Here is a 21,695-nt window from a genome sequence, read left to right as displayed (position 1 = left end):
ACGGCTGCCATCCACGTCAGCGATTAATGTGCATAAATCGATTGATGCCAAATTCGTAGTCATATTATTTTCTTGATTTTTTTTTCTTTCTTCTTCGTTTTCTTATAAAAGATCTTATCGATATCGTATCAAGAAATACACCAATAAAACGTAAAAGGCGCTATATATTTTCTACTCGGTGATTGTGAAACTGCATGAACTATGGGAACGAATATGTAGCCTTTGGCTAGAAGGAACGTCCTCTTTTATACCCTCAAGCGATTGGCTTAGGTTAATGCAACGCTATATAAAATAACGGTACTTTTAACCAAAAATCTTTACTTTAATTTCGTAAGAACATCATTTATTATTATTCTTTTTTGCTTTCTTTTGCCTTCCACCGACTTCTCGTAGAAAATTGAAAGAACATAAGATCGTTCGAAACTTTGGTATGTTGAAAATATCGGCAAGTCGAAGGAAAGTTCAAAAGAACGCAATAAAGATTTAAAGATATTGCGAATTATATAAATAAAAAGAAAATATTTCGTATGTAATTCTTTTCCTTCATTTACAGACTTCAACATGAATATCAACGAGCAAGTTTCGTGTCCTATATGTCAAATCGATTTTCCATCGTCGTTAATTCAGTCTCATGTTACAAAATGTTTATTTTTGATCGACTCAAATACCGCGGGTATTTCAAAAGAGCCTAGTCAAAGTCCAGGAAGTAAATCACTTAAATCCAAAAGTTTTCCCATGAAGAAGCCCGATAACAAGATTACGAAAAGAAAAATTAGTTCAGGACAAACATTTTTAATTACAAAGGGCGATTCTACCCAGCAAGATTTGGAGACCAAAGAAACTGTAATAAATTATAATAATTTAATACATAATTATATGGTTGTAAGGCCAACTAAACTATTATTATAATCATCAAATGTAATTTATAGATAAATAATCCAGCTAAAAAATCTCGAATTAATGAACGCATACCTCTTGCCGAAAGAATGAGACCCTCTAGTTTCTCAGGATATGTTGGACAGGAGCACATTCTTGGACCTCGATGTGCTTTGTTTCAATTATTACATAAGGGAGAAATACCTAATATGATTTTATGGGGACCACCTGGATGTGGCAAGGTAAATTAATGCAATATATTGTATTGCACAAAGTATATAAATTGATCTTTTGTAGACCTCTTTGGCAAATGTCATAGCACACATATGTAAAAATAATACAACCAATAAGATGCGATATGTAAAGCTCTCCGCTGCTATGGCAGGAGTTAATGATTTGAAAGAAGTGATTAATATTGCTGCTAATGAATTGAAATTTGGTCGACGTACTGTAGTATTTATGGATGAAATACATCGCTTCAATAAAACTCAGCAAGATGTTTTTCTTCCTCACGTAGAATCAGGAACTATTACTCTTATTGGAGCTACAACTGAAAATCCTTCATACAATTTAAACTCTGCATTGTTAAGCCGTTGTAGAGTAGTTCTTTTGGAAAAATTGTCTACTTCTAATTTAGTGTCTATATTAAAATGTGCATTATCTTCGTTAGGTGGCATAATACAAATTTCATCCGAATCAAAATCTATGACCAATTTATCAAGTGGAATTATTTCAGAATCATGTGGATCTGGTACATCGTCGATTCCAAGATTCATTGTAGATGAAGCTACCATACAGTGGTTAGCAGAAACATGCGATGGTGATGCTAGAATAGCTTTAGGTGGTTTAGAACTTGCTGTGCTATCTAAAATGCCAAGCAAAGAAGAATTTTTAGAAACTGATCCTGTACTGATAACATTAAATGATATTAAAGAAAATCTAAGGAAAACACATATGTTATATGACAAAAAAGGAGATCAACATTATGATATGATTTCAGCTTTGCATAAATCGGTAAGAGCAAGCGATGAAAATGCTTCTCTTTATTGGTTAACTAGAATGATCGCGGGTGGTGAGGATCCAGTTTATATAGCAAGAAGATTAGTTAGAATGGCATGTGAAGATGTTGGCTTAGAGGATCCAAAAGCTTTGAGTAAGAAGATATTAGTAAATGAATAAAAAAGAAAGCAAATGTATATACGAATTTTACATTACGTAAGGTATTGATATTTATTGTAGGTATCGCTGTAAATACCATGAATGGTTGTAAAATGATAGGTATGCCAGAATGTGATGTTCTTTTGGCACAATGTACAATTTATTTAGCTCGTGCTCCAAAGTCTAGATTGATGGAAGATGCACTTAGAGCAGCTCAAAGCATAGTAGCAAATCATAAAGGGCCTCAACCAGGAGTACCGTTACATTTAAGAAATGGTCAAACGAAAACTCTTAAGAATCTTGGTAATTCAAATTTTTCCTTCATTTTATTTGTAAAATTATTTTTCTTTGTCGTTTACCATATACCATTATTTTTTCCTTACAGGATATGGTAAAGGATATAATATGTTGCATAAAGACGAATCTGGATTAAATTATTTACCAGAAGGATTAGAAAATGTTGATTTCTTTATGAAAAATGAGGATATTAAGTTTTAAGATTTATAGAAGTTTTTTTTTCTTTTTCCTTTTTATAAAATATATATTTTTTCTACAATTTTAGATATAATTATTTGAATTAAATACAGTGCAGCTATACGTTCAAATAGATATATAGATCTCTAGATAGTACAAATGTCGTTAAAATTTGTGTTTAGAAATATTTTTTATATTTCCATGGTATTATATTATTAACTAATGTTTCGTCAAATAATATCTAATTTTTTTTCCAAATAATAACTTTATTATTAGAAGGCATATTAAAGATTTCTACAAGCTTAACATTATTTTCTTCTGCTAAGTTTTCTAATTCTCTCAATTCTCTGAGGCCCCAATCAGAATTCATTGATTTTAAAGATCTATCAAATTGTACATTACTTTCTGGTGTGATAGTCCCATCAATAGCATAAGGGCCGTATGTAAATAGAATACCATTAGATTTTAATAATTTGCCAGCATTTTTAAATAAACCGATTGAGCATTGATATGGTGCACAGTGCATCATATTAGCATTATATATGTAATCTATACTTTTTTCCAAAAAAATACCATTTGCCCAGGTTTGATAATCGGTAGTAATATCTATTTTTAAAGGGTTTTTTATATTAGAAAATCCATTAGCATGTGCGGCAATACTTTCTAATAATCGTGTTTCATATTCTGAAGGATAAAATGTAATTTGTGGAAAATGAGGAGCGAAATGAGCAATGTGTTGTCCCGAACCCGAGGATATCTCCAGAAACTTCTGAGTTGCACCACGTTGTATGTATCGTTGTAAAACTGATAAAATAGGATCCTTATTACGTTCTGCCGCTGGATATATCAGTTTTTTAGCAGCCATACTTGTGGACCTACTTTTTCACAAAATAACGTTTGTAGTTCTACTATCATTTAATAGTTGTGACTTATAATAGAGTAAAAAAATAAACATTTTCTGAAATAAGGGTGTTCCTCACCTGTGACTGGCAGCACAATGAATTATGTTCATAGCTGATTATTACATTGGTGTAAATATATATCAGAGATATATAACAATCTGAAAAATTCAAGAACTTTATACAGGATAATGAAATATAAAAAAGAAGGAGTATATCTATGGGCAATGAATTTATTTTTATTTCTAATAAGGTTTATATTTTTATGACTTAATACAATAAATTCTCCTACAATTTATTAATTTACTATATATAACAACAACTATAAGCTTAATGATTTCTTTTGTCCGAGTTTCTTTTTGATTTAGAAACATGTTCTTGATTTTTCTTATTTTTCAGTGCATCTGGTATATATACCGAATGTCCTGTTTTCTTTAAATGTTCAAATAACTTGTTTTTACTAGGAAATTCAGCCCTGCAGGAAACACAAAAATGTGCTAAATCCTGAACATCAACTATTCTATCTTTCTTATTTTTACATTTGTTGTCATTTTCTATTTTATTGCATATTTTTTTTACGTCCTTTGTTTTATTATTTTTATTTTTTTCGCAGGAAATTTGTGCTTGTTTTATCACATTATCAGTACTTTCAAAAGTCATTTGTGTCTTTTTATTTTCAAGATTTTGTAAATCAGACTCATTGGTTTCACCACTGCAATTTTGTCCTTCTGTTTCTGGACATATTATCTTAGGTAATTCTTTATTATTCATAGCAATTCTACTTAAAGCAACTTTTCTCTGTTGTTGCTTTTTACGTTGCTTTTTTGACAGCCATATGTGTTCATCCATGCTATTGTCCTCCTCATCGCTATCATGTTCTAGATTTTGTATATTCCTTCTCTTTTTTTTCTTTTTCTTTTGCTTAGTCTGTACCATGATTTCTTCTTCATCTTGATCCGACATTAATTCATCCTCAGAAGTTATGTTTTCCTCTTCATTCTCTTTCTTTACCATTATTGGTTCATCAAACAATTGTGGTCCAGTGGCCAAAGTAATAATATCTTCTGGATTAGATTTTTTTGCCCAAGCATTTGGAGGAGTTCGAGATTTTTCTTCTTCGTCAGATGTTAATTCACCCTCAGATATCTCATGTTCATTATCATAGCTAGTAGTGTTACTTATATTAGGATTTAATAAAAAATCAGATAATTGTGGATCAGTTGCCAGCTTTACTTCGTCTCCTGGAGTATTATAAGAAGTTGTTATAGTGGACATTGACTCCGAGCTTGTATCACTTTCATCTGTATTTTCTTGAATATTTTGATCATCCTGTATCATAGATTGTCTCATAATACCAATATTTTCTTTATGTTTCTTTGAATTCTCATGATTTGCAAAAGCTTTATGGGTTTTAAAAATTTTATTGCAGGCAACGCAATAAAGAGTGTTATCATCCGTGTTATTTTCATTTTCCGAATCTTTGTCGGAAGATAACTCTTCTCCAAATTCAGCAGCAAGATTTGCTTCAATATTTTTAAGTTCTGCTTCAACGTTTGAAAATCTGGACCAGTCGGATACGGTATGTTCTTTTAACTGTTTTTGTCTTTCTAATAATTGCATTCTTTTGTGCTCTTCTGTCTTTCTTAAATTTTCCTTGACACGTTCGGCAAGCAATGCAGCATGTGCTTGAACTCTTTTATCACGTTTTCTTATAAATGCAACCAAATTTCTAACTTGCTCGTTTCTTTCTCGTTTTGCTTTATCGCGAATTTTTTTATTTTCTTTCTCAATAAGTCTAAGTATTCTCCTATTAGGTGCATGTCGAATATCATGGAGATCTAACCAAGCAAATGATCTTTTTGTACTGTAGCTTTGCCAATAGGCATAAAATGGATGAACGACATCTTCATAAGAACTCTGAGAATTTCCAAAATTAGGTACTTCTTCTTCCGAATCACCTTCTGTAGCAAATTCAGCATCCTCTGATGTTAATTTCTCAAAAGCTGTTCTATAGACGGTATAAAAACCTTTTTCATCATCATTATAACCTTGGAAACAGCTAGTTGAAAAATATTGAAATAAATCAATTGAATCATCTTTATAGTCTTCTCTCATACCACCTTTCAAGATAGCTTCTCTATGCTTATCATACCATGCACGTTCATGAGAATCACTTAGTACCTCCCATGCTTGTTGAACTAATTGAAATTGTTCTTTAGCTTCTTCTGGAGCATCTAAGTTTTTATCTGGATGCCATTTAAGTGCTAATTTTCTGTAAGCTTTTTTTAGTTCATCATCGGTGACATTTCTTGAAACACCCAACACTTCATAATGACACTTCATTTTAATATTCCGTAATATCACTGCGATTTCTTGAATTTAATAATAATACTCGCACGTAATATTACACTTGTATTAATATTAAAATATATATATATATACATATATAATAATTATTATGGATTATTTCATAATAATTACTTTAAAAAATTTTTTTTCATTTTTTTTTATATTTTCTTTCATATTTGACGTTACGCATGTATTTTATAGATATAATCTTACCGAATATTAGCGAACAGCAGTCAATTGTCTTTAAGAATATAATAGAAAATTAATCAACCTTCGAGTCAAAATATAATAACTATAAATCTGTACAATTCTTTCACTTTTATTTTTTTATATACGGTATATGATCTTGCATGGTCTTGCGTTAATATTTACAGCTACTACATTAATGGCTACCTTCAGATTATACGGTTAGAATTTTATAGTCATGAAGTTAGTTACAGATATGTCCAAGCTCCAAATTATTGGAACGATTTTTAAAAGTTTACTTGGAATTTTAGTGTGTCATCTAATTAACCTTTAGGAAAAAAAATATTAAAAAGTTAATCGAAAAGATTAACAGTCATTTAATATCACTTGAATATTATTCGATATTCTTAATAAATAACTGAATCCTGGCATTATTACTCTAGGGATCTTTTGACATAGAACAGCTGATTGTACGATTCACTTGAGTGACACAATCCTCACATCAAGATGGCCGCGATCGTGAAAGTACAGTAAGGAAGGAACAATTTTCGGCATATAACGCCAATTTTGACGTTTGAAGTAGTTGTCATTGTTAATTGGTGTTTCTGGTAAATATTTTTCCATTTTTACACATTCCGTTTTGATAAATACATGCAAAAGATTCCAAATATATTGAAAAACATGTCAAGATCATTAGGATTGTCAGTGACATCTTGCGAATATAATATAGCAGACGCCTTCGCTGGAATTGCTTTTAATAATTCTTTAAGATTATAAACGATTATTGTTTCAATGTAATATGACAGAAAATTTTTGTCCATACGTTTATTCGATTTAATTTATTTTCTTTAAATTAAAGATATTAATATCGTCAATGCGAGTTACGATACAGATGAAAATACGTTATTAGTTTGTCATTTATTTATCTGAGAGTTTTCTTTTTTGTATCATATAGTCCTATACCTACTTGTAAATCATGTTTGTTCCTAGATTGACGTTTTTTCTTTTTTATAGACATTTCAGCTAGTAGCCTACTTTATTTGTTATTTTTAAATTTTCAATAATAAATATTAATGATATAAAGCTTAAAAATTTACTGATTCTTTATTACTAGTAATTTTTATTTTAATAAAGTATTCTTTAAGTTTGCCTTGATCTTTAAATTAATTTTCAGATAAAACTTCAATATGACAGCAGGTACAAGTTTAGTAGTCCCTATAGTACTATGGGGTCGAATAGCACCAACTCATTGTATTTCTTGCGTTTATTTATCACGAGACCAAAAAACTTTAGTTACGGGATGTTACGATGGTCAGATATGTTTATGGCAAGTTGATCCCGAAACGTTAAAGGTAATTATATTTTGTCTTTCTATAAGAAGTTCCATTTTGTTTATCTTGATTTTTTTCTTTCTTTTTTTCAGATGACACCAAGATGTTTACTCGTTGGTCATACCGCTCCAATAATGTGCCTAAGTCGAGCTAGTGTTATCATGGAGCAAAATTATATTGTTAGTAGCAGTGAAAGCGGAGAGATGTGCACTTGGGATCTAGTTGATGGAAAATGTCGCGAAGCAGTAAAGCTTAACAATATTCATACGCAAATGTTGCCTTATGTCTCAGCTGGAGGAGAAGACGTTAGATTGTTTTGTTCTGGGTATATAATAAATTAATTCTATTCATTTCTTTTTAAATATCTAACAAATTTATAATATTTTTTTATCACATGTGTACAGGTATTATCCAGAAGTTTTAGTAATGGATCCATTTAGTTTGGAAGTGCTGTTCACACTGAGTTCTCGGGTGAATCCTGATTGGATTAGTGCTTTGCACGTTCTACGGCCGGCCAAACGGAAAGGTCGGTTCTACGTGCATACAAGTTAGTTACACTTCATCACACCTACGCTTATACCATACAATGCTATCTTATCTTCTACCAATTTTTTGTTAATTTGTATTATGCACATATTTATTTATTTTTACAAAAGAAAATATAATAATGAAAAATGAAGCTGATATTCTATACTAGTTTCATTTGTCTATAGTGCTATGTTAATATTCATTATATTATATCATCTGAAAATTTTTAATTTTTATCAAATTGTGCATAATACTTCTTGGTAACTCATAAGTATAATTTTGTAATGTTTCTCCGCTGGTTCAGCCTTTTTTGATTTCATTTATCTTTTATATTTTTATTCTATTATATTGTTTTATAATGTGGAAACATCAGTATAACAAATCTTCGTATTATGGTAAAAAAAGAGATATTAACCTATTATCTCTCTGTATTTTATGGTTTATTATTGGATTTCAAATTATGGGATTAATTCAGAAAAGTTTTCTGCTTTGGGTATAATATATAGATTTGATTATGATAAAATTCCTTTTAATTTAGAATTTTTCAAGATGGCCAAATATAAGAAGGGTACTTCGCGACTTCTTTAATTCGTATATTATATAATTTAGTATTGGTAATTTATATAATAGAGTTGGAATTTTAATATAAATTACATTGTTGCAGCATGTAAATGCGAGTGGATACAATCCAGTGCTAAAGCACTGATGTTCAACGCTATATCACTTCTGTCATCAATTATTTTTCTTAATATTATATTTTTCACAAATTATCTCTCTCTTTGCGTTACACTTTGTGCCATTGGTAGAAAATGAGTCAATATCACTAATCCTTGCACTATTACATTAACACATATTATTCATGCTTCTTCTCATCGAACATGACATCCTACATTTTAGTCTATTGATAGTATACATTACATTTATACTGACATGCATTGACTTAATTCCTTATACTAATTTGGTATACTGTACCTATCGTAAGTATATACTAATAATATTTATTTTTTATATGAAACTTATTTGTAAATATAGTTATTAATCTTAAGGGATTGTTGTTTTTTTTCTTTTTTTTTTTTTTTTTTTTTTTTTTTGAAGTTAAATAAGCATGTTGATATTTCATTTTTTCTTTCTCTTCTTTTTTTTCTTATAATATACTAACATACTAAATTAAATATGGAGCTCTTTTTCTCTTTCAGTATTATAATGCACACGAAGTAAATAGATGGGTTATCAAAAAATGTTCCCTACAGACTTGTTAATATTGTCTTGATTTGATTTATCAATCAAGCCTTTATTATTTAGATTTATTTTTGTATATATACATAAAAAAGCATGATGGGTTTAGCTATTGGTACAGTCCATTTCTATTTCTATGATATAAATAAAACTTTACTAGTAAAATATAAATTTTCTATATTTATTATACGCATGGAAATGCATGGGAAAAGTTTTTAATTATACAATTAATAATATTTATTTTTAAATTTTATTAAGAAAAAGTCCAGTATAAAGTTATGATCAACTGGATAATTTATTAAGATTTTTATTGTTTAAAATCCTATAGTACCTATTTAGATTTAGTTAACGCGCAACACAGGCGCTTTAATTCATTTAAAGACGACGTTGTGTTGGCTCTGACAACGACGGGTACAGTCAAGGTGTGGACGCTTTTGGGACACGAAAATCGTAACAGCGAACCTCTTTACGAACATGAGAGCAAACAAATACGATGTTTGAATGCTCTTGCGATGACTTGCTGCCCGTACAACCAACGTACAGTTCTTATTGTATGCTCTAAATATTGGCAGGTTGGTTGTAATTTTATTCTAAATTATAAATATAAATATATATAATATTATGTTATATTATTAATTTTTTTTTCTCTTTTTTTTTTATCAATTTGAATTATATAACGTCAATCCTTATATTTCTACAGATATTCGATGCGGGTGATTTTTCGGTCCTATGTTCCATAACAGCGCCTCGGGGTGAACGTTGGATGGCTGGTGATTTTTTGGCTGCAGATCGTGTTATTCTATGGAGTGATGAGGGTCATGGCTATCTTTATAAATTGCCAGCTAAGTATGTTCTTGCAAAGAACAAGTTTACTTATTTTTCTATTGCTTAGATTGAGATCTTGAAAAGCCCTATAAAAATTATTGATGTTACCTATCTCCATAATCATGTAAACATTTTGATGATACAAAAATTTCTAATTTCTAATTTATTCCAGCAATCTAATTTAATGAGTAATTAAAATAGTAAAATATTTTATAGGGTATAACAATATTGTACTTAACATGATAAAACTAATATCCATTATTACACATATAAGTAATTAGAATGCCTGTCAGTTGTACTAGTATGTTAATCCTTAATCTTATCTTTTGAATTTGTTTAAAAAAATCAGCTTCCCTTAATTTTTAAATTGGAGCTGGATATTGCTCTGTAGAAGCACCTGCTGGCAATGCACAAATTCAATATTTTTTTCTCCCAATTTCTTTCTTCCATTTGTCACACATAACAGCATATTAGATACATAATTATTTGATGTCAAATAATAATTTCCAAAAATTAAATTTAATTATTATGCATTTACTATAATCTCATTATATCTTTTTTTTTTTGTTTTAACATAGACATTACTAAAAATTAGTATTATTTATTTCACAATGTCATCCAATATATTTACACATAATCATTTACCTTTTACTGAAAGAACAACTCTTTCCATTTCTTTTTCCAAGGAAGTCCTATATTGCATTTTTCTTGAACATCATTAGATTTGTTTGATTATGTATAAATACTCTTATATTTAATTCTCCCTTGTCACAAACATCATCACATGCCAATTAACACGATGATCTGTTTTACGGTGATGTGTCTTTTCTACATAACATACATCTACTGCACTCCATGGGTGGTCTGGTCTTCTAGCAAGCTGAAGGGCAAGGCTCTCAGCAGGTAACCTCCGTAAATCACTTTACAACGTCTGTTTTTTTATTATAGACCTACCTCGATTCTATCTTAATCTTACTGGTTTTTGGTATTTTTTCTTTTTTCATATGATTATTATCATAATTTCCCTTACATTCACCCCTTTACTTTTACTACTTCTCATTTATTTTTTTTATTTATGTCTCTCAAATTTCCTTTATGTCTTTTCTTCTTTCAAACCTTTTGCTGCTTAAAGGCTCAAATTATTGCTTTTATCACATTGTGCATCTTCCATTTCATCATTATTCATTGATGAAGTATGATCAATTGGAAGTAATATAAATAAATAAATAAATAAATATATATATATATATATATATATTGTTTTATAATTAAAATATAATTGTATTTGACCATATTGCCTATTATTTTATTCTACTTGTATTACAAGCAGCATTATAGGTTTATCATATTTAGTTGTTTTACATATTAACTCGTGTAATTTTTGTTAATCATCGATTAAGTAAATATTTTTTATAGACTTACCGTATAAAATAACTACCCACTTTTCTTGCAATATTTCATTCACTGTATTACTATGTTTAATTTGCTTGAAACTGCTTTGCATGAACCACTAATGCACACTTGTTTATGAGATATAAAATATGATAAAAGAATGTACATGTGAAAAGCAATGTTATAAAGAGTATATTTATTTTTTTTAATGTTTAACAATAATAAAACATTACTTATGGGGATACTTATTAATGTTTTTATCTGAATATAATAAAAATGGTCATAAGTAATGTGTATGTAAAATATGTTTGTAATTTTTATTTTGTATTTTATGATCTCAGTAGCGTTGCAGATAACAAAAGTTTTCATACAGCTGGGACAGAGTATGATCAACCTTATCTTTATTGTATTCTGACTCAACCAGGAGATAAGGTAAGGAAATAATTGAATTATTTATTAAATTGTTAATCACGTTTCGCATCTTATTATTTTTAATTCATGTGTACGTTTTATTTTTGCATTAGCCACTGTCTTGCCCACCTGCAATGAGACTAGTTACAGTTCAAAGACAGAATAAAACATTAAAGTATTTACTCCGTGGTGATAGCGAAGGAGTCGTTGTACTTTGGAAAGTACCTGAATTAACAGCACAACAATTGGTACAGATATGTCAGAATGATGGTTCCTCAACACCTACATTATCGCCCACAGTTACAACAAGTTTAACAGCTGCTTGGGAAGCAATGAAACCACCACCTGTTGGTATCCTGGATCAATTGGATTCCGGAGATAAGAATGGTATTAAGTTGACTGCCAGTATATACTTACCACAGCAAAGTCGTTTAGTTGTTGGCCGTGAGGACGGTAGTATTATTATTGTACCAGCCACACAGACAGTGATGCTACAATTGCTTCATGGCAATCATCAGCAATATGATGGTAAAATATCTGTATTTTCTTTATGTGTACTTTTTATAAATATGTATGTTCTTGTTTAATGAATTTTTTTAAATATTCTACAGATTGGCCACCACATCAGGTATTATTAGGTCATTCAGGACGAGTAAATTGTCTTTTGTATCCGCATGGAGCAGCACCACGTTACGATCGTGCACATCTTGTTTCTGGTTCCGTAGATTTTGCCGTTTGTCTTTGGGACTTGTATGCCGGTACATTGATTCATCGATTTTGTGTTCATGCCGGTGAAATTACACAATTGATGGTTCCTCCGGATAATTGTAGCGTATGTTAAGTTCTTCCGTCATTTATATAATTAAATCTTTTATCTCCTAATATTTTTCATAATTATTATTCATAATTTATTGCAGCCTAGAATACAGAAATGTATTTGCAGCGTGGCATCCGATCATAGCGTGACTTTATTATCATTGGCGGAGAGAAAATGTGTTGTTTTGGCTTCTCGACATCTTTTCCCTGTAGTTACTATAAAGTGGAGACCTTTGGACGATTTTATGATAGTTGGATGTTCGGATGGTGCCGTGTACGTGTGGCAAATGGAAACTGGTCACTTAGACAGAGTGTTGCATGGTAAACAACATCATTTATTAATTTAATTTTAAATAGATTTAAGTATTATACCAACTATGGATAACTAAACCTTTTGAAAATACATTGAGGATTATATATTTTATAGATTATTCTTCTCACTTTGTCATCCTGTAATATATTTAATATAAAATATATAAAGCGTTTTTCGCATTGTAGGTATAATCGCCGAGGAGGTACTATTCGCGTGCGACGAGAATACTATGACAGCGGCTGGTGGAACTGCCGCTAGTGGTGAACTTGGATTAGCTAATCCAGCTGTACATTTCTTTAGGTAAATGAAATCTTGCAGCACGGATGGTGAGAACCTCATGTGAATTTAGCATTAGAACATTTGCAGAGTAATTTTATGTATTATGATTAACGTTATATAATTTCTGCAGAGGTTTAAGACATCGGAATCTATCGGCAATTAGGCATGCAACGCAAAGAGGTTTGCATCAATTGCAGCAACTTCATGGTGGGCACGGTACAGATCATGGGAACCAAATAAAAGCTAAGGGATCACCGTTGATGATACAAGGTTTTAGAAGCAATCCTAAGGACCCTGAAAGTCATATATTATTTTTTGATATTGAAGCATTAATAGGTATGTTTCCGATGTGTGTCGTATATAATTCAACGAATGATTTGCTTCTAATATTAATGCATGGTTATTTATTTAGTGCAATTATTGAGCGACGAGTATGGCACTATGTCGCCAGGATCGTTAGAATCTCAAGGATTAATTTCAGCATCCGAATATCAAAAGGTTGCTGCCCTCACTCAATCTGCAAGTCCAGACGCTCATAAAAAAATTGCAGGTATTTATTTATTAAATCATTATGAAAATTAAATCATTATGTGGATATATAAATCTTTCAATTATTCTTGATCCTTAAATAAATGGAGGTATTTCACTTGGTGTATGTCTTTGTAGATTTTTTCGGTCGTGTCAAGGATAAGGCAGGTGACGTTGAACGAATTTTAAAGGAGAAGGACCGTCACGGTATCGTCCTTAATATTGTTTTTTGTCTTTCAACTCGTAGTTTTGTTTATTCATTATGAAACATCCTTATTTTGATGCACATTCAAACGACTGTTCTCACATCGGAAGTGTGCAAAAGAACAATGTCATCGATAATAATCAGTATCTGGGACAGCTGTTAATATGCTGTAATTCTCAGTACTTTTCTTTTTTTCTTTTTTTTTTTTTTGTCCCTCTAATAAGATTCTAGGAGAAATTGTGCAATGCACATAATCGCTCGAGAGTTGCATGTTGTATGAATGACTTCATGAATATTCTAGACTTCATTTTATTTCACCTAATAACGCTAATCTATACCAAAATACTTATGCAGTTCTTCGAACTTATTCAAGCGTGTTCTTAGTTTCCATAAATACTTTGTTGAAGGGTGTTTATGATAGACGAAACGTAAGATCAGATACAATCATCATCGTAGTTAAATAGATAATCCAAAGTAGGAGGTTCCTTCGATCATATCTTCGAAGATAATACATCTAAAGGAGTTTATTTCTATAGGTATATTGGCTAAGATGAAGGAAGGGGCAGAGAATGTGCACACTAAATTACAAGCTAAGGCAGAAAGTGTAGGCCTCAAGCCGTCCACTCTTGACGGCAAAGGTTAGCCAAAAGAAGAACAAGGTGGCTTATGTCACTCATGTTATTGTGCATGGGTATTTCCGCCTTTAGAATTGACAATTTGCTTTCTATATTTTTTGTATGTAGTGACAACGCATTTCTTGTTTCCACTTATAAAATATAGGATGATATATCGAGTGTACTCGCTAATTTTCTAGCTAGCACGTGTGAAATATTATTTATATTTTATGCACGCATTTTTCAATTATTACCAGATCTCATGGTAAGTTAATAAATTATATGGAAAATGACAATATAGAATGCAGATTACTTACTTTACATGTGTAATAGTTGTCGTCACAGTTAGAGCTTCTTACTATTTGCTTATTACAAATGAAAACACATTAATATTATTTAATTATACTTTTATCAGTTCATAGCCATTTGTGTATGTGTATAGTTTGAACTAATCACTTATATACGTATAAAGAGGCAAGCAACATACGAATTGTTGTACACTACAAGTGCATTATCATAGCTTCTCAATTGTATTTTTTTTCTTATATTCATGTTATATTACATTTATCAAGAATTTATTTTTTGCTTTCCAGCATTGAAAGATATTGAGAATATTTCTTCATGTCTTTTTTTAATCTCTAAAGTGGTGATATTTTTTTTTTTACAGTGAAAATTGATATGCCTTAAATTGACACGGTATAGGCGATCACTTAACGTAGCACGCATTCATCGCGTCGACGCACATTTTTGTAAATTTTCTAGAGTAATACTGAAATTGTAATTTATAATAGATTCTCTTATGTGTTTCATAGGTGACAACTGGAACAGTAATGATATCGCGAAAAACAATCTCAAAAGGAACGGTGCGTTTAGTGAGCCAAACGCAACGATGGAAGTTGCTCAGTTACTTCTAAGTCTTTTACATGCATGGGGAATGGATCCAGACTTAGATCGAGTTTGTGAAGGAAAATTAGGATTGTTAAGACCTATGGTACCAGTTTCGTTTGGGGTGTTATCTAAGGGAGGTATGAAAGTATTACGTTATAAATTATATAAATAGAAATATGTGTTATCTTAATTGAATAATATCTTTATTTTTTTTTTCTTTTTGCAGGATATATGTCATTATTACTTCCAACTTGGCAAACTCAATTGGAACCTGCCGGTGAACCTGCAACGCAATTGGAACAAAGATTACCTGTTGAATTAGTAAGGCAAGAGAGACTTACTAGAGCCTTTACCGCAAGAGCCCATTGGGAATTATCAACAACTATAACAAGTAACCATTTATTGGCTGTAGTAGCATTAGCCAATACTTTAATGTCCATGAATAATGCAACCTTCGTACCTGAACAGGAACGAAATCGAAAAATGCACAGGTAAAATTAGATTAATCAAAATATAAGAAAGAAAGTAATATCAAGAAAATGAATTATACTTTTTACTTTGTGTAGACCCGGTAATAGAGCAGCCGTCAATTGGAATAAAGCGGAAGAGGAAAATGAAGAAATTTATACTGTCCAGCAGGCACAAATCAAACAGGGTTGGTCTCTTTTAGCTACTTTACATTGTGTACTTTTACCGGACAAGGTAACCGCACAAGGTGGAGCAAAAACGTTTAAACGGCCGCAAGTAGAAATGATGGCACGCAGATGGCAACATCAATGTTTAGAGGTTCGTCGTATATCGATTTCGTTTGCTGGATGACTTTTTGAATAATTCATTTTAAATTTCGTATTTTCAGATACGAGAAGCGGCTCAAGCTTTATTACTGGCCGAATTAGGCAGAATGGGTCCAAAAGGTAGAAAAGCTCTCGTCGACAGTTGGTCACAATATTTGCCAATGTATAGTACTCAGGAACCTATTGCACCACAAATTCAAAACCAAACTCCACCTACGTCAGGTAGCCCGGTTCCAATGAACGAGACGCAAGGCGATGATGAGGATGAAGAAGAAGAACTGGCCGAAGGTGATTTATGAATATTCATGAATTTATTATTTTTCTTTCTAATCCGGTATTATTAATATTTCAATAATTTCAGAAGTAAGCGTAGCTAGGAAGCCATCGAGCGTAGCGGAACTGAAACGTAAACAGACTACTGCGGTGGTATTATTGGGCGTAATTGGTGCTGAATTTGGTCAAGATGTTACTACGACTAACCAAAGAAGAGATAGCGAACAAAGGCGGAAAAGTTCGATCGTGGAAGGTTTTGGCATTGGAAATAACAATCTCGCTAGACACACCAGTATGGCTTTGACGCATCTGTTACACGCGCCGCATTCTCCTAAATTACCTTTGCATACACCATTACGAAGGGCTGCCATTGACCTCATTGGTAGAGGTTTTACTGTGTGGGAACCATATTTGGATGTATCCAAGGTGAGATCAGGTTTTAAAATAAAAGATACTTCTTCCTTTATTTTATATTTATATTAAGGCATTATAATTTAATTGCCATTGTCTATCAATATTTTATTCTAATAGGTACTTTTAGGGCTTCTTGAGATGTGTTGCGATGCAGATAAGTTGGTACCAAGTATGACCTACGGTCTTCCGCTCACTCCTCAAGCTGATACATGTCGTACGGCACGTCATGCTTTAACCTTAATAGCTACTGCTAGACCGGCAGCGTTCATTACGACGATGGCACGAGAAGTAGCCAGATTTAACACGGTGCAGCAAAATGCACAAACTTTGAACGTCAATGTAGGAGCAAGCGTGTTGACTAGGGCTAAGCCCGAGATACTCAGAATAGTAGAACAATTAATTGACAAAATGCAAAGTGAAATGAGCGATCTTTTGGTCGAAGTATGATCGCATTCATTTTATTTTTAATATCTAACGTCGATCGCAGTAATCTTCTGTAGATATTAAATTTCATGTATTTTCAGGTCATGGATATAATATTACATTGTTTAGATCCTGGTCACTTGAAAGCGAAACCATTGTCCGAAGTATTCCCTGCTGTTTGCAGATTCAATCAAGTTTGTATAAGTTCCTGAATTTAGGAAGAATTTAGGAAGGAATATTCGTTTATTAAATCTAATCTCGTACATTTCAGGTCAGTCATTGTACAGCAACACGCAGGATAGCTGTAGGCGGCAGGGGTGGACAATTGGCGCTTTACGAACTTCGAGGTAACGTCAAATGTCAAACGGTACCCGCGCATCAAGGTCCTGTAACCGCATTAGCATTTTCACCGGAGGGCAAATTTTTAGTTAGCTATTCGTGTTCTGAAAATAAGCTTTGCTTCTGGCAAGTAAGTAAATAACATATATATATATATGTTATATTTTTTGAGATAGTTATAATATATATTCTATCAATAAGCCTAGAAATAAGCAGAAATATTAAAAAGAAAATGTTTTTTATTTATTTTTTTTTAGCAAACAAGTAGTGGTATGTTCGGTCTGGGTAATTCACAAATTCGATGCGTTAAATCATACAGTACTGCGCCCATCAACGACGTAACGCGATTGAATCCTATGCGTTTAGCTCGACTCGTATGGATAAACAATCGTACGGTCACGTTGATGTTAGCCGATGGTTCCGAGACTCGTTTCAACGTTTAAAACTAAATTTAGAAGAATTATTCTACATTTAATCGTTGTCGTCGTCGTCGTCGGACAAACATAACATGGAGTTTGATCAACGATCTGTAGAAACAGAGAGATTAAGAAGAGTGCCACCGCGGTCGTAAGTGCGCTTGTTGGTACTTAATAGATCTAACTATTATTCAGATTTAACGAACGATACGATATACGTGAGAAATGTTTATCTCATAACAGCAGGATGCGTTATCGCGATAGATTTCTTGAAAATGCAATGTAAGATATCGACGTTTTTGTTCCTTTAAAACTTATTCAAGGTATTGTCGTCTTTTTCCGTTAATATTTCCGCTCGATCTTAATTTGGTGCTCTATTCGATGAATCGTATATGTGTATGTACAAACGGCCAGACTTTTGGGCTTTTTGAAGGAATAGAGAAAATAACCCACCTTCGAAAAAAACTAAATACGCTTTATAAAAGTATAGTTTATTTTATCAATAGTAGCGTAATCGTACGTTTCTTTACATCACACACGTAGTCTCTTATGTAGATCAAAATTCGATCATTTACAATGTCAGAATAACAGTGGACGTGTAGCATACAGACGATTGGGAGCGTCCTTTAATACCGAAGCGCCTATATACTCGTCGTATATCCTCAGATCAGAAACAAATTGAAAACGGTAATATCGTTTACACGTGTATATATATAATGCATACCAAAAACTACCGCCAAGGGTTTGTATATACACCAGTGCCGAGATATAAGGAAGTTGTATTACCGATTTATATGAAGTTGTAGATCAAAGCCTTTAGCTTCTAATAAGTCGCTTCTAGTTTATTATTTGATTTTTGCGGCTCTTACACGTTTTATTCGATGCTGTACGAAAGTAATAGACTGTATGTTATTTTTCCAAACTGTTTGTTATATTCTTTATTGAATTTTGACAGATGTAAACTGTTCGATCGTGCATTCCTTGGTATAAAAAAGTGATCAGACAAGAGTAGTTGAAAAATCATTGAAAAGTATTTCATAAGAAAACGCTTTCTTTATGATCACTTATTACATGTACACAATCAATTTGATTTTATTGTACTAAGACTTTAGGAAAGAGAAGTAGTGTTCGTTTGTTGTTGTTGTTGTTGTTGTTGTTGTATGCATGTTTAGAAAAATACGGCTATCGTTTCTTTCTCATTTTCTTTCAACGTGCAAATTTTTTTTTTTCCTTTTTTTTCTTTTTTTCCCCTCCATTCATAATAAAACACACCGCATATTTGTGTATAGAGTATGGCAAAAATTATATATATATTTACATAGTGTAATTTATTATTGTTATCGTCTCGTGCGAATTGTTTGCACTCTTTGTGCGCCAAAACAAGTAAATCTAAAGACACGCACGTTCTACGTATGTAGATGATGTATGTATCTGTCCGATAGTAATAGAATAATAATTTCTGTCAATAGCAACGATAGCAACGTGCTTCCTTGTCTCTCAGATGGCCGTTATTATCGTTGTCTTTTTTACAATCAATAATCGATATTGCACAAAGTATGCTCGACTCTGAAAGATTCCTTCGACAAATAGTACGTGCGTGTAATTTATTTATAATAATAATAATAATAATAATAATAATAATAATAATAATAATAATAATAATAATAATAATAATAATAATAAGAGGAAGAAGAAGAAGAAGAAGAAGAAATAACAGTAATATGGATAAAGTTTGTCAAACGCTAAGTAATTATACTATGAATTGTATTCTTGCTATAGTCGTTTTTGTTGCGAATTGTCGTCGTGTCGGTAAAAGGAAATAATAATTTTGAAAAGATGATACCGAACTTCGATCGTATCGACAATGAGATTAAGGCTTCGTATGTGCAAAGAAAAAAAAAAGGGGCGATAAAACATTCACTTTCGCAGCCCGAAAAAGTATTTCTCCTTTGATCGATCATTCGTCGAACGCATTTGTAATCGACGCGATAGGTATGTAAGTAATTAGAAACGATTAAAGTATTTCGTGGTTGATAAAGGACCGATCGCAAACTAAGAAATATCGTTGTTACTCGATTGATCGTGATTGCTCGACTTAATCAAGCCGTCTCTTTCTTCGAGGAAACCTTAAAGCTCTCATCTACGAGGATCTAACGCGAGTAGCGAGTAGTATTCGTTTCATGCAGGCGTGTAGACGATCGATACTCGTGTTTGTAATAGCGTAACAGAGATTGTATTTTCTCCAACTACGTTAAAGAATAAAACAATCGATTCGTTTTGAGAGAGCCTTTATAATAATAATAATAATAATAATAATAATAATAATAATAATAATAATAATAATAATAATAATTATAATGATAATAATAATAATAATAATAATAATAATCATCGCGCGCTATCAGATGCGTGCGATCGTTCTGACAGGACAACTGTGTATATAAAAAAGAAAAAAAAAAGAAACACCGAAACCGATCTATGCCTAACTGTATCTATGTAATTATTTCTGTGTATATTATACTTTATCGTATATCATTATGCGCGTGAACGCATTCGACTTGATTCGCGAGAACGATCTTTTCGATCCTCTTCTTCGATCTTCGACGTCTGTGCGGCGTAAAAGTGGGAAAAATTGTATTGCAACAGTTGTTAATCGTTATGCAATTATTGAATGTATTTAAGTGTATGTAAATCCAAACATAATGCGTTGAAAATGCGATAATATATGCGCTGTAATAATGACGCCTTTCATTTTTTCGCGCGCAGGCTCCTAATTGGTTACTTTTCGAATATCGTAATACGTAAATACATCGATAGGTGGCGCTAAGATACCGACGAATTCCACGCAAAATGGCGGCAAATGACGGCGGGCAATTTAAGAATTTGACAAATTTTACTATCGTTAATAGTGTCCTTTGCATTTTTCTCGAGATCCCGTAAGTAATAACACAATCGTTTTATTATTTATGCTCTATCGTCATAATGTTCATATTAACGCGTATTAACGCTATTAGCCTCGTTACGACGACCGAAAGAGGAGAAACGTTCGTGGTTGGTAGCGGCGAGGGTGGGTGCAGTCGAGGAACGATCGAGTCAAAGAGGAGAGAAGAAATGAAAAGAGGAAAAAGAAGAGGAGAGGATGGAAGAGGAGAGGAGAAGCGAGGAAAGTCCAAGGGCACGTATAGCTTACGTACTTGGGCTCCATTATGAGGTGAAGGCATGTCGAAATTATCATACATATTGGTTAGCCTGATGCCGACACGATGATACGCTCGAAGGTTCCGAAACGCCCGATTATTTAAACAAACGCGTACGATAGGATCAACGGTAGAGAGTCACACCCACCTCCGTCGCGATGCGGCCCATCCGAAGCGGAATTTTTTCTGGAGATCGAAGGAGAGACGAGAGATTTCGAGAGTGGCATCGGCTCGAAAATTTACTTTTCAAATCTTAACCTAATCTTCTCGAGGGACGGAGCAGCAACCGATCTCCTCGTCAGGCCGCTGTTCGAATTAACCTAACTTTTTCGAAACGAGTAGCACGAGGATCCCGTAGGGACGACGATCCCGTAGGAGGGACGACGGCGGCGACGAGTAAATCGTTGAAACTCACCCTTGACGCGCCCTTCGTGTGACGCACCAAACCGAAAATTAAATGTCTCGTAGTACGACGACGATATTACCGCGACGCAGAAGCACGCTTTGCTCTCATACATGAATAATAGACGC

General features: G+C 32.5%; 4 protein-coding genes across 13 annotated transcripts; 2 read left to right on the top strand and 2 right to left on the bottom strand.

Moving 5' to 3' along the window:
• Nucleotides 1–561: 561 nt before the first annotated feature.
• LOC118443577 (ATPase WRNIP1) lies at nucleotides 562–2,677 on the top strand. Its single transcript, XM_035870786.2, has 5 exons — nucleotides 562–843; nucleotides 930–1,118; nucleotides 1,174–2,029; nucleotides 2,116–2,337; nucleotides 2,420–2,677. The coding sequence occupies exons 1-5, from the start codon at nucleotides 562–564 to the stop codon at nucleotides 2,530–2,532; spliced, it is 1,662 nt and encodes a 553-aa protein (XP_035726679.1). The 3' UTR covers nucleotides 2,533–2,677.
• Nucleotides 2,678–2,749: 72 nt separating this feature from the next.
• LOC118443592 (methyltransferase-like 26) lies at nucleotides 2,750–6,217 on the bottom strand. Of its 2 annotated transcripts, none has more exons than XM_035870815.2 (3): nucleotides 5,970–6,217; nucleotides 3,489–3,568; nucleotides 2,750–3,386 (listed from the first exon to the last, which is right to left on the bottom strand). In XM_035870815.2, exons 2-3 carry the CDS (start codon nucleotides 3,518–3,520, stop codon nucleotides 2,750–2,752), a joined length of 669 nt encoding a protein of 222 aa, XP_035726708.1. In that variant the 5' UTR covers nucleotides 3,521–3,568; nucleotides 5,970–6,217. The 2 variants fall into 2 exon arrangements, with proteins under 2 accessions (XP_035726708.1, XP_035726709.1); XM_035870816.2 differs by having other exon boundaries at nucleotides 2,750–3,383.
• Nucleotides 3,627–5,913, bottom strand: LOC118443571 (dnaJ homolog subfamily C member 21). The gene has a single exon (XM_035870776.2). It carries the CDS (start codon nucleotides 5,748–5,750, stop codon nucleotides 3,738–3,740), a length of 2,013 nt encoding a protein of 670 aa, XP_035726669.1. The 5' UTR covers nucleotides 5,751–5,913; the 3' UTR covers nucleotides 3,627–3,737.
• Nucleotides 6,218–6,394: 177 nt separating the features above from the next.
• Nucleotides 6,395–18,291, top strand: Rbcn-3B (WD repeat-containing protein Rbcn-3B). Of its 9 annotated transcripts, none has more exons than XM_035870726.2 (25): nucleotides 6,395–6,550; nucleotides 7,117–7,294; nucleotides 7,366–7,598; nucleotides 7,678–7,799; nucleotides 9,419–9,609; nucleotides 9,738–9,883; nucleotides 10,739–10,765; nucleotides 11,596–11,686; nucleotides 11,779–12,193; nucleotides 12,277–12,497; nucleotides 12,583–12,802; nucleotides 12,980–13,094; nucleotides 13,204–13,409; nucleotides 13,486–13,623; nucleotides 13,740–13,808; nucleotides 14,343–14,444; nucleotides 15,233–15,445; nucleotides 15,535–15,799; nucleotides 15,875–16,094; nucleotides 16,165–16,390; nucleotides 16,464–16,801; nucleotides 16,907–17,230; nucleotides 17,314–17,406; nucleotides 17,484–17,681; nucleotides 17,809–18,291. In XM_035870726.2, the coding sequence occupies exons 2-25, from the start codon at nucleotides 7,130–7,132 to the stop codon at nucleotides 17,992–17,994; spliced, it is 4,524 nt and encodes a 1,507-aa protein (XP_035726619.1). In that variant the 5' UTR covers nucleotides 6,395–6,550; nucleotides 7,117–7,129; the 3' UTR covers nucleotides 17,995–18,291. The 9 variants fall into 9 exon arrangements, with proteins under 9 accessions (XP_035726619.1, XP_035726617.1, XP_035726618.1 ...); XM_035870724.2 differs by having other exon boundaries at nucleotides 7,678–7,820; nucleotides 11,599–11,686; XM_035870725.2 differs by having other exon boundaries at nucleotides 7,678–7,820; nucleotides 16,467–16,801.
• The last annotated feature ends 3,404 nt before the right edge of the window (nucleotides 18,292–21,695 follow it).

Source organism: Vespa mandarinia, chromosome 17 (genome assembly GCF_050613455.1).
Source record: "Vespa mandarinia isolate Hongniang chromosome 17, ASM5061345v1, whole genome shotgun sequence".
Lineage (NCBI taxonomy): Eukaryota > Metazoa > Arthropoda > Insecta > Hymenoptera > Vespidae > Vespa > Vespa mandarinia.
Note: the sequence above shows the minus strand (reverse complement) of the source record. Positions and strands in the feature narration are given on the sequence as shown.

Coding starts and splice junctions, on each gene's coding strand:
- LOC118443577 (XM_035870786.2), top strand. CDS start 562: ATGAATATCAACGAGCAAGTTTCGTGTCCTATATGTCAAATCGATTTT. Junction 1,119..1,173: donor GACCACCTGGATGTGGCAAG/GTAAATTAATGC, acceptor GATCTTTTGTAG/ACCTCTTTGGCAAATGTCAT. Junction 2,030..2,115: donor AGAGGATCCAAAAGCTTTGA/GTAAGAAGATAT, acceptor TATTTATTGTAG/GTATCGCTGTAAATACCATG.
- LOC118443592 (XM_035870815.2), bottom strand. CDS start 3,520: ATGAACATAATTCATTGTGCTGCCAGTCACAG. Junction 3,387..3,488: donor CATTGTGCTGCCAGTCACAG/GTGAGGAACACC, acceptor TTTGTGAAAAAG/TAGGTCCACAAGTATGGCTG.
- LOC118443571 (XM_035870776.2), bottom strand. CDS start 5,750: ATGAAGTGTCATTATGAAGTGTTGGGTGTTTCAAGAAATGTCACCGAT.
- Rbcn-3B (XM_035870723.2), top strand. CDS start 7,130: ATGACAGCAGGTACAAGTTTAGTAGTCCCTATAGTACTATGGGGTCGA. Junction 9,610..9,737: donor TATGCTCTAAATATTGGCAG/GTTGGTTGTAAT, acceptor ATATTTCTACAG/ATATTCGATGCGGGTGATTT. Junction 13,809..14,342: donor AAAGGAGAAGGACCGTCACG/GTATCGTCCTTA, acceptor TTATTTCTATAG/GTATATTGGCTAAGATGAAG.